The following is a 12,025-nucleotide window of genomic DNA, read 5'->3' on the forward strand; positions in this document are numbered from 1 at the left end:
GGTTTGTTTCACACCCGAGAGGGGAACTGAGGGGGGACCGAGGGGGGACGAGCCCTTCTGTCCAGCGCAGTGGTGGCGTGAGTGCTAGCGCAGGGAGAGGAAGAGGCTCTCCCCCGCAGCCCTCCTCACCTGCCTTTTCATGGTGTCCATGTTTGTGTGTTTTCCAGGGAAATCCCGAAGATCTTGGTGAGATTCAGGGCGTTTTATCTTCAGGTTAAGAAAGCAGGCTGTGTTTATCTCAAGGTAGATTATATTAAATTTTTGTTACCGGAGTAGCTGTGGTAGGAAAAATGACAAGAAAGGGGAACTTGCTGAATTTCCTACCGCCGCCGGGTGGGGGGCCGCCGCCTCGGGGTCCCGGTCCCGGTCCTGATCCCGGCCCGGCGGGGCTGGGGGCTCCCGCAGCCGGGGGGGCGGCGCACGGCCCAGCCGGCAGGGGGCGCTCCCGGGCGGGCACCGCACCTGTGCGGGCGGGGCAGGGGCGGGGCTCACCTGGCGGGGCGGGGCTCACCTGCCCGCGGCCCCGTGGCTGCCGGGGCGCTGCGCGGGTCGGTGCTGCGCGGCGCGGAGCAGAGCGCGGAGGCTGCCGGCAGCATGGCCCGCCTGCTGGGCACCCTGCGGAGCTCCCAGCCCGTGGCGCGCTTCCAGCGCTGCTGCGGGCTCTTCCCCGCCGCCGAGGAGGGCGGCGGCGATCCCGCGGAGGCGGCCCGGGACAGCGGCGCCTGCAACGGTGCGGGCGCCCTGCGCCGCCCGGCATCCGCCGGCCGCGGGCCCCCCAACGGGGTACGGAGCGGCCGCGGCCCGCAGGTGAGTGCCGCGGGAGGGGGGCGGCCGGGCCCGGCCGTGACTCAGCAGAGCCGCCCCCCCCCCCGCCGCGGCCGTGCGCGCCGGGGCTCCCCGGGGGGGTCCCCCCGCATCCCGTCGCCTGCCCGGGCGGAGGGGCCGGGCTGCGAGGGGGCGCCGGTGCCGGGGAGCGCTGTGCGGTGCCGCAGCCCGGCTCCATCGCGGCCCCGGGGATGAGGCGTTTCTGGGGCTCTCCGCTTACCCCGCGGTGTGCGCGGGGCCTGCCCGCGGCGGTGGCCTGCCCCGGGATGGCCGCTCTCCCGCGGGCAGCGGCCGGCAGGCGGCTGCGTCCACCCGGGTCGCGCGTGCCGTGGTGCTGCGCGACCCACGGCTCCGGCAGTTTCGCGCCGGGCGGGCCCGCGGCCGTGCCCGTGGCTGTGCCCGTGGCTGTGCCTGCGGCCGTGGCTGTGCCCGTGGCTGTGCCCGCGGCAGCTGGGGCCGGTGGCGGCGGGCTGAGCCCTCTGCGCGTCCCGCCGGCCACGCCGGTGGCGGCATTTGATGGCACGGGCTGTCACCTACTCGGGTATCTGAAGGGAGCGGGGAAGGGCATGACGCAACCGATGTGTACAGGTTGGATGACCTGCTTTCTCACTGCAGTGACTTGAATTCATTCGCAGATCAGTGGTGGTGCCTTTTGGGAAGGAGGTGTGATAATGGTCTTCCAGACTCCACCTGCAAAATAAACACGGGCCAACCACCAATGCTGCAGCTCTACCACTCCTCCCCTTCCGCACTGTTTTACCCTTCTCTCTTCTACATCTAGTGCTTGGATTTCCATTTCAAGCATCTAAAATTCTTCATCAGCCACTGTTTGACTCTTTCTCACTTAGAAGTTAAGGAAATTTGTGGTAGTCCTTCAGTCTGTTCACTTCTGAACTACTGTAAACTCTTTTTGGTAAATTATGCAGATGATTCACTTAAAGATTTATTTTCACTACTTGCTTTTGAATAGTGATGTAGTTAGTGTAACAGTGTTGGTACTAAAGACCTGTCCAAGTTAAGGCTCCATGAATGGAGCTGTTCGCTTCACCTGGAGCAATTGTTTTGGGTTTCACGAAATGAGTCACGACTACCTTTATGGTAAATATGTCCTAGGTGAGACTCCATGAGACCTGGAGATAGAAGCAGAAGGGTTTGTTTCCACATAATTAGGATACTTCTGAAACATGTGGAAGTTGGGTTCAAACCCAAACAAGATGGAGGTAGGAGTAATGGCTTGAACAGTGTTTCAGTGAAGTGCTAGATTTATAAGGATATACTCTCCTCCTGTGAAAATCCATTTTTACAAAGAGGGTCTTCTGCAACCTTCCAGGAGGTGCAAAAAGTGAATTTGGATCTTCCTTACGGCAAACCTCACGTTTACTGCTCTGTTGCTACGTGAGGTGGGGTTGCCCTGCTGTATCTGCTCAGAAGTGGGCTTAGAACTCTAACATAGCAAAGTCCTTGGCCATAAACTCTCTACGGACCATGGTATTTTCTTGCTCTTAGCTGCAGGTGTTTGCAGAAAAGTGCTTAAGCACTGTCCCGGCATCTCACTCCTGGTGACCTTAGGTGGCTCTGTGCTCAGCTTGAGCATCCCTTTCTGAAGCTTGAGCGTTTCAAAGTCCATACTATCAGGACAGAAGGTTTCTATGAGGTAGTAACTTTCATATTACTTTGTCTTTACCGCCACAGTGCACTAATCTTAGAGGTTTTCAGGTTCTCCTATGTAAGTTCTTGGACAATCAGTAGGTTATACCTCTGAAAACAGAGTATATTGCATGCTTGAGTGAAGGATGTGAATAGTTGGCCAGATGCTGGGGCTGCCACAGCTCCATCTCTCCAGGACATTCTCCCTTTCTTCTGTGCCAGCTCTCAGGCCCCTGCATCTGACATGGGCTGGATGCTGTGCCGAGGTGGCCCAGCTGGGGAAAGGGAGCTGAGGGCTGTCAGCTGGTGGTGGTTTGGGAGGGGATGGACATGCCTGGTAGGGGTGGAATGCCATACTGCATGGAGAGAAGGGGGTATTCCTCAGGAGGGTAACAAAACAGTACAGTTCTTCATCTGAGAGAAGAAGGCCTTTACCTGCATGCATTTGTTGCCAGCAGTGCTGCTTGTGATGCATCAGCGTTGTCTTTTATGTATAATCTGCAGTTTATATGTGGGGTTTTTTTAAAAAAAAGAAGTCAGCAAGGCCTCATTACAGTGGTCAGCAGCACAATGAGTGGCTGTATTTGTGAATCTTTGTAATTCAGTCTCATCTGCTGCACAGGAGCTGCCCTGAGATGACAAGACAAGGGATGAAATGCTTAGATGTGACAGCAAGGGCTGCATGTGTTTCTTAAATATTGAATCAGCTACCTAGCTCATGTTCTTGATGTTCCCTTGGTTACCAGATCAGTTAGAAATACTTTTTAATACCTCAAGTGGAAACTCGGGTATCTGAGCATGATACAGAATGGTGCTAGTCTACCACACTAGCCAGATTTATGCTCTGCCTTGGACTTAATATTGAAACCATGGGCTTTTAGTGAAGAAACTGTCAGATTTTATTACTGCAGAAGACAAGACAGTAACTTCTTCTAATTATCCTGTCTCTACCTAATTAGTTTTCTTTACTCCTTTGTAATATTAGATTCTCAGAGATTTCATTTCTGAAACTGCTTGAAAGGTATATTTTCCTGATGCCCTGTATGAAGCCCTCAAGTTGCACACTTAAAAATACCAACTTTCTGAAGACTTCTCTGGTGTTTTAGTGAGTGGTCAAATAAATGTTACATACATTTAAAAAACGGAGCTGTGCTTATCTCTAACCTCCTGATGGACTTTTGCTCCTGAAATTGGTAGCCTGAATTAGAAAGAAAAATAATCTCTTATTCAAAGTTCTCTGTGGAGATTTGTTTGTTTTTCTCTACTCTTCCTTTTCCCTGATGCTTTATCATCTCTCGAGATCTATCTTTCTGCCTTTGGAAGACAACTAGTTCATATTTACTCTGTAGTTATACCTTAACAGTCAGAACTGCTCTGAACTGGTGTAATGTTTACAAATTGCCTGAGCATGTTTAGTGACTGTATAGTTCTTGGTCGTGCCTTAGGTGAGGAGGCTAATAACCAGGATGACAGCAAGGTGATGGTAACAGAAACCAGGAAGGCAGATAAAAACTGCACATAGATCTCGGATGTATTGCAATCCCCCAAAATGCAGTCAATTACTGGCGAAACATAGATGACAGCACTGCTTTTGCTGGGATGGGATGTCTGGTAATTTGAAGTAGACTTGCTCTAGAGCTTGAGTCAAGGTTTCTCTTCAGTGGTGTTCCCTTGCAATAGATTTTTACATCTGCCTCAGAGTCTTGTTTTTCCTTTTAAAATCATATTACTGGTTTGCTCAGTTTCATGTCGTTTCCCTTTCCGTGCAGCAATAAGTGGACAGTAACTGAGGTGGGTTCAGGCACTTCTGCCTCAAGTGCTAGCGCTTTGTCCTGCTAGAGAATATAGCTGAACTTTTGGAAGTTCCTTGTTTTGGAGCTGCAGCTGGAGAAACATGAGATCCAGTTTCTTATTTCAATGGGCTGAGCATGAGGCTCACATTCCGTGGCATCACTCCTGCTGCTCTGGTACTTTGTGTTCAGCTCTCTTCTACCTGGTGTGGCTGCTGAGGGAGCTTGTCTCTCTTGCACGTGTCTGATTTTTGGTTTAAGGTTCCCTTGGAAAGCAGCTGGTAAGGGACGTTGTTAGTCTGTATGAATGAGACAGTTTCATCGGATGGTTTTGGCCAGCCCTACGAGTGATGGTCCTTTGGAAGATGACAGTACAGTTGCATCCAAGATTCAGGTAGTGTGTGGCAACCCTGGGTAGATCTGTTAGTGCTGGGTTTGCTGCTCCTCAGTGAGAAGACCAGTGTCTCCTCCGGAGAACAGGCAGCAAATCCAGGCACGTGCCATTTGTTACCAGGGTCTAGTCATCTAGGTCTTGCTGCAGAAACACCTGATGCTAACAAAAGTTTGTGAAACTTCACTCACTGATTGTAATAGGTCTCTGGCGTGGCTGTGCAGTGTCTGCTGCTGAGGGAGCTGCTGCTGGTGAGGTGGGTGGTGGTGCGGGGGCATGCGAGGGGCCGCGTGGGCAGCCCAAGTCCTTATGCCGATGATTAGGTGCTTTGTGACTCGGCGCTTCCCAGCTCACAGTCTGAGTCATCTTTTTGGAGGCCACTGGACCTTGTAATGAGGAGCTGTCAAGATCCTAGGATTAATTCCAGTGCTTGGAGGCAAGCCACTTACTGTTTTATAATTCTACCGAATGTCTTAGGCCATTAGTTCAGATACCAGCCATAAGTATAAAAGCTCATCTGCTGTCATTTTTCTCCTTTGGATCTCTGGAGAATGGGTGGTAGGTTTAATGGCCGAAAAGTCAGAGAAAAATCTGTTGTCCCTGGAAAACTCTTTCGGGCAGCCAGTTCTTTTACCTCATGTATATTCTCTGCAGGGAATATTTATGGGTCATCTAGACAACGGAAGGTGACATTTGACTGCTGAGGCAAGTAAATTCGAGGTCTAGAATGTACAGGTTGTGTTGTCTAAACCATGAGATTTTTATTTAAAATGGCTATTTACGTTACTGCTTTATAGGGCTTTATATCGGTTCAGTGTAGTTAGCACCTGTAACACTTTTCCAAGGTAAACTGCTGTTGGTCTAGATTTGGAGGTACATAAATGCTTTAATATAGAGTTACACTGCTAATGTATTACTATTTTATTTTGTTGCTATATTTGTGAATATTTATTACTAGATGTAAAAAAAAAAAAGTATGTTTAATCCTTCCTTTTGAAGACAACTGGCTGTTGCAAACTACTGCTAATAGAGTTCCCTGAGCCTGCCAGTTCTGGTACGCACAGAGCTGTGTGGTCATTCTGTAACAGCACGCCAGGTCATTATTCCCTTTGCAGCTAGCTTGACGTGACGTAATTATACCTGCTTACTTATGCTAACCAGTTTAATTAGGTGTATTGCCTTCAGTGTTCCCCATTGCCATTTTTCTACACAAAGAGAGAGGGTTGAGGTACTTTATTTTACAGGAGAAGACTGTGTTGGACACCTCAGATGTGCCCCAAGAGAGCAAAGATCAAATGCTCGCATGGGAAAGGGCTCAGAGGTATTAGCAGCAAGGAACCTGTTCCCTGACATATAGAAGGCCCATAGACCAGGATGGCATGATGCAGAGGACAATAAGCAAGAGACTATAAGAGGTGTCTAGGGAGAAGAAGGGGATATGTACAGCCAGGCGGTTGTGATGCCAATGTCACCTGTGCCTGCGAGGTGCCAGGATGAATAATGAACTGGCACAGAATGAAGTATTAAACCTTGCAAGCACCTGTGCTGAGCGCTGCTGTGCCAAGCACTGCTGGCATGTGGGGACTGCTGGGGTGCCAAGGGTGCTTCAGACAGTCACTTGTGCAGTGCTGTAGGAGATTCTGGCCTTGAAGCAGCACTTGTTGGCAACATCAGGTTACATGTTGGTCTCCTTGTGTGTTTCCCCATCAGAAACAGAGGTGACATTGTCATGGCCTGGACTAATTGCAACTAATAATGAGGCAGCAAGTGAATTGAGAACATCTTATCTACAGCTTTTGTCCCCAGGGGCTGTCTGGCTGCTGAAGTGTCCTCCAACATGCCTCTCTACAGTCACGGCTGCAACTTGAACACTGTGTCCCTTCCCGTTTAGTGATCTCTGCCTTCCAGGAGCGCATCCACCAGGGACTTGCATATTTGTGATGATACTTAACCCGAAGCCTTATTTGGCACTACCTTAGAAAACTGCTCTTTGACCTGAATCCTGGAACTATCTCCTGGGGAAACAGTCGTTTCTCTCTGTGCTGGTGCCTGATTATAACAGATTAAAAAAATAATAGTTGTCTGAAAATGGTATGGTGTTACTCTTCCCATTTATCTTCCAGAAGTCTTGCTGCTCTGTGCCTCTCAGAATAGACCTCTACTGTGGAACTGATCTTTGTGCAAAAGCAAGCTGGCTGGATTCATGATGCTGCTCGGTAGAAATACGTGACTAATCCATGGTATCAACTTTCCATGCTTTAGTTAATTTCTAAAACCAAGTCTTAAGATGAGAACAAGCTTTTTTTGCTCTGCAAAGAGACTTAACAGTGAAGTCCTGGTTCTCCACGGTCATTTGGCCATTCCTGCATGCTTCTGTTGGGTTAGGTTAGGTTTCCCAGCTGATGGGAGCTCCTCAAACCTGGTGTGCTGGGGGAAAAGTGAGTTGAGGGGCTTCCCACTCCTCTGGGTCTCTGGAGAGCAGCCTGGGTACCTAGCAGCCGTGCAGGTCCTAGTAATGCTCTGACTCATCTGTTTTGGCAGGAAGTCAAAAATAAGAGGTGGTGGTGCTCGCAGGGAGCTGGTGGGTGGGTAGGGTGGCTATCTAATGCTGTGCAGTTTGAAAACTGTTGTTGTGCGATGCATCCTTCTTCTATCCAAAACCTCTTCTAGTAACACTCAGCCTTTGGAGGTACGAAATACAGTAATTTCAGAGGAATTTGGTCTCCATTTTGAAGTTGGAGTCCTTGTCCTTCTGAACTGTCTATAATGTGCTTTCTCTGGCTCTTAACTCACATTTTTCCCCCCCTCTGTCCACAGACGTTGCAGCTACCTAACCCTTAAAATGACTTCCTCGGACACTTTCAGGCATAGGCTCTGTGGTGCACCTCATAAAATTGCAATCTAATTCTTGCACATTAAACTGCAATTAAACGAACCTGTTCTTCCACTGTAAAACAGGGAGGAAGGAAGCCTTTTCCTTCTGCCCTTCCCTTTTCTGCCTCTCTTGCCCTGTTGTTTCCTTATTGCACAAATCGGCCAGCTCTTCCTGAAACATAAGAGGATGATGAAGTGCATGGGAAGCTCACCCACCACTTTTGTCAGGGCACCTGAAACAGTCCAACCGGCCTAACCTCTGGCTGGCAAAGCAGGGTTGAGAGGATGAAGGAGGTGAGCTGCCTTCACAGGGCTCATCAAGGAGGAGATGCGCGCAGCCCTACTTATGCTGGTGTAGTGCAGCTTTCTTGGCTGGAAACTGGTGTTGACATACATCAGTAATTAAACAAAAGTATAAGAACTAGACATCTGAGGAGTTACTTGTGCAACTAGAATGGCCATGAGAGACAAAACTTTCCATAAAGAGCGTGCAAGGAAATAGACAAAAGAGTTACCCTCCGTGTCAGGGTTGTGCGTGTAGGTGTTTGCTCAAAAGTCTGAAGACTGCGGTGGAAAGTAGACCTCCTTGGATTCCTCTGAATTATGTTGGAAGAAAAGGGCTGAAACATAATTCTGATACCATGAGACCACTGTGTGGAGAAGACCAGACAATCTTGCCTTTTTACAAGCAACTAGCAAAAGCTCCAAAGCATATGAGCTGGTAGGTTTGGGGGTTGGGCTAGATGACCTTTAAAGGTCCCTTCCAACCCAAACTAGTCTATGATTCTGTCAATCATGGATGCCAACTCTCCAGGCATCTGCTAAGAAAGGAATATATGAAGTTGAATGGCCTGTGAGTTTGAGTGCTGTGAAGAACACCTTTTGATGGAAAGCAATGAGTACAGAGGCTTTTCAGAATAGGTTTCATAGCCATGTGGAAGTAACTAGCTGGAAAATGTAGGTGTGAGAGGCACGCTGACAGTGAGATGGATTTAGGAGGAGCTGCAGGTAGGCTGGAGGACCAGAACAGAAATCAAATAGTCTTGTCGAGCTGAAGGTATGGTTGAAAAATGACTTCTGTTCAATAGGTGCAGATACCTATTGAACAAGCAGGTGTAATAAATACTCAACTGCAGAATGGAAAACAATAGACTTGGTAGTGCATTCATGGAGGAAAGAAATTGTTAGAGATCAGAAGTTGAGCATGGTTCAATGGTGGCATGCTATCCTGAAAACTGCCTGCAAAATGAATGAAATGGTGCAGGACTATTCCTTCTGCATTACTGTGTCGTGTCTGATCTTTGGGCACTGTAATTCAAAACAAGCATGGTAAGTGCTGTGTCTGGATAATGCTAAATATCTTCTGGAAGAGATACCAGGTGATTAAGCAGTGGAAGAGAGGACAGTTATGTCCTTTTTGAATGCTTGTAACAAGCTTCTCCCATGTCAGCCTTCACAGGAGGGAAACAATTTGTTCCTTGCCTCCTGCAGTAGATAAGAAAATAGTCATAGGTTTAAAATTCAGTAAGAAAGTCTCAGGCTAGGTGGCAGGAGAGCAAAGCACTCGGAGATCACCTGGAGCAAGCAGTGAAGCCTCCACAATCGGTGTTGGTAAAGACAGGTTAGACAAACTTCTGTCAAAGTGATGGGAGTGTAAACTGTCCGTCCTTGGTGGACAAGCTGGACTATGCTTTGGTGAGGCTGTCTTTCAGGAAACATGAGGCTGTCCTTCCAGCTGACTGCAGGCATAATCCTTCACAAACAGGCTCGGTCTCATTAGCAGCCGTTCCCCTATGTCTCTGAAAGAAACTTATGCGTGCGCTTTTTTTTTTAATTAAGAAGGCTTTCTTTTAGGAAGACAACATAATCAACTTTTTTCTTCATTGATTCTTCCTATTAATTGCCTAAATGATTGCTCTGTCAACTCTAGTCATTTTATTTCACTTTATATTTAAATCACTTGGCAGATTCTGTTACATCTACCTGTGTTCTTTCAACAGAATGAAGGCGGGCTAATTATGTTACTTCAAGAGCAATATACAGAAATATAACCTGTAATTCAGTCTACCTCTCAAGTACTAATCAGAGTGGAAGGAAAAATAATTTGAAGATTAAAAAACGAAATCTTCAGGAATAATCTGAGGTGTCTTAACTGTGTCCTGGACCTGTCCTAGCTGTGGTGTGCTGCGTGGGTGTTGATCATGCAGGTGTGTGTATCTGTCTCAGCTGACCATCCTCTACAGACTGAAGGGGAAGCTTTTCGATGAAGATGTACTGATGTAAGATGTGACAAATGGTGTGAGAGACATCGGTTGGGTGAGCATTGTGCCCAGCGTGGCAGTGTTGGTGGGAGTCCTGGACACACCTTTCCTGTTTCCTACTTAACTGATCTCAGCCTTTGGTCCTGCAAAATGTGGCCCCTTTCAGCCTGACAGCTTCCAGCCGTCCCCAGTACTGCTGGCTGTGTAGCACTGCTCTGCTATGGCACCTTGCTGAGAGCTTTACATAATGATCTTTTTCAGTGCTTTGAATGAGCTAAGAAACTATTGAAATGCTACCAGAAGTCAGGCAGATTTTTAGATTCCCCACTTGTTCTTTGCCTGAGACCACTGAAAGTGTCTGGCTTGAAGCTCGCACATTGATACTTCTCATGCAGCGATTGTCTTGCTTTTGCATCAAATGATGATTCAAGGCCATGCCCCCACTCATTATGCCATTAGTGCATGCCACTGTAAATGCTTGCACAACAGCTGAGAACTGGATATTGCCTATTTGTGTACTAGTCAACAAGCGCCTTCTGATAACGGCAGAACTGGCCAGAAATTTAGTGTTTAAGGAGGGTTTTGTTGTGATCTGTTTGTCTCCATCCCCATGTTTCTCAGGTTTCAGTTGGCTCTAGGTGTCTCTCCAACAAGGACACTATGTAAACCTGGACAACTATTGCTAACTGGCTACATCGCATTCTGGAGAGGGTAAAAAAAGAATTACTTGATTAAAAGTGCTTGAACAAAGCGGGAAGCTGCACATATATATGAGTTTGCTTTGGTAAGCTTTTCATCCCTTGGCGCTCCTTATGTGCATTTTGTAGGCTCTGTGTGCTACCACCTTCCCCTCTGTTGTCTTTCTGACATCTCTGCAATTTCTTCTATGTGTCTGTATCTCTCCTTTACTGCCTCCATCACCTTACCACTGGTCCTTTGCCCCCAAGCCCTCCCTGTGAGGGGCTCACAGACCTGCCAGGATCTCCCACTGGAGCACAGCCCCTTTTTCCTGGCCACCCTGTTCTTTCATTTTGGAGCAACGTGTTTCCAGTGTTGGTGCTCCCAAGGAAGATGAACACATAGGTGCTGGAGATGTTACTGGCTGCTCTCAGCTGCTTGTTGGATCTTCAGAAAACTCTGAAATTGTTTGACATTTAGCTGTGCAGATGAATGAAAGACATGAAGCCTTTGATATCATGTTTTTTTCTTGCTCTTATTTTCCAAAATCTGATCACCAATATCTAATTTTTTGTTGTGACTTGATAGGTTCTTTTATTAACTGGGTACAGTTAATAAACATAGAAGGTGATGTAAAACTGACCAGTTATACAGAATACTACAGTACTGAAGTTTGTTTTTTTTTTTTTTTCCCACCAGTTATACTCCCCACAGTCCTGCCCTGTGGGACTGAATTGTCTGATTTATATTGTTCTGTGTATAGTTGCATCTAGACAGGGATTTTTGGCTTTTTTTTCTTGTGCCTGGTCTTTGTGGCTTCTCTAAATTTTGTGCCTTTTTTCAGAATTAAAAATCTCTTAACTGAGAAATATTGCAATACATTAACTAGGGGCTTTGGGAGGGAAATTCCTGATCCTCTGCAAGGCAATTCTGTTGGAAGGGAAGCAAGGGACTTCAAGAACTTTAATTAAAACATGCATGTCTTCTGAAAGATCCAAAGTAATTGATAGCTGAGAACAAAATGTTGGTTAATGGTGTCTCTGGGTCAAGCTCTGAGCCTTAGAAGTCTGGTGCTGCAAAGCTTGTCTCTAGAGACAGGGCAGGGGAAGAAACCAGTGTCTGTTTAATGCTCTGATAAGAGAGATCCTACAGGGATTGGAAGGAGTGGTACCTTTACACAGCTTTTTTTCTTTTTTCTCTTGGGGGGGGGTATATCTCTGTCTAAAAACACATTTTAAATCCATTACATTAGTGGTTCAGCTGCTGTTCCTTTATTTCAGCTATAAAGACTAAATATTCTTTATGTATATAGTTTCTAAAATTATAGATTCCTGCTGTGTTGTGTCACTGTGTGTTAGTGTTTCCCACAAGTCGCCGTGGTGGTGGTTTGATCTGCTCTGCTGGCCCTGTCATTACTGCTCCGCAGGGAGGCTTTGGGGATGCTCCTGAGCTCCGGGCGGCCGCGGCACCACGGGGGCTGCGCTTGGCTCCCCAAGCATGTGTGGGGCAGCACCTGGTGTGGGTGACCCACCTGTGACCAGTGTGCAGAGACTGCGAAA

At 47.7% G+C, this 12,025-nt stretch overlaps 1 protein-coding gene across 1 annotated transcript in view; it reads left to right on the top strand.

Annotated features, from left to right (window-relative positions):
- Window positions 1-578: 578 nt before the first annotated feature.
- Window positions 579-12,025, top strand: part of SGPP2 (sphingosine-1-phosphate phosphatase 2) — a 40,878-nt gene continuing 29,431 nt past the window's right edge. Inside the window, exon 1 of the mRNA XM_074834532.1 lies at window positions 579-807. Coding sequence (XP_074690633.1) covers window positions 595-807 — 213 coding nt within the window. The 5' untranslated portion in view covers window positions 579-594. The remainder of the gene's footprint in view (window positions 808-12,025) is intronic.

The sequence above is a fragment of the Strix aluco genome, chromosome 9 (assembly GCF_031877795.1).
Source record: "Strix aluco isolate bStrAlu1 chromosome 9, bStrAlu1.hap1, whole genome shotgun sequence".
In the NCBI taxonomy this organism is placed as follows: domain Eukaryota; kingdom Metazoa; phylum Chordata; class Aves; order Strigiformes; family Strigidae; genus Strix; species Strix aluco.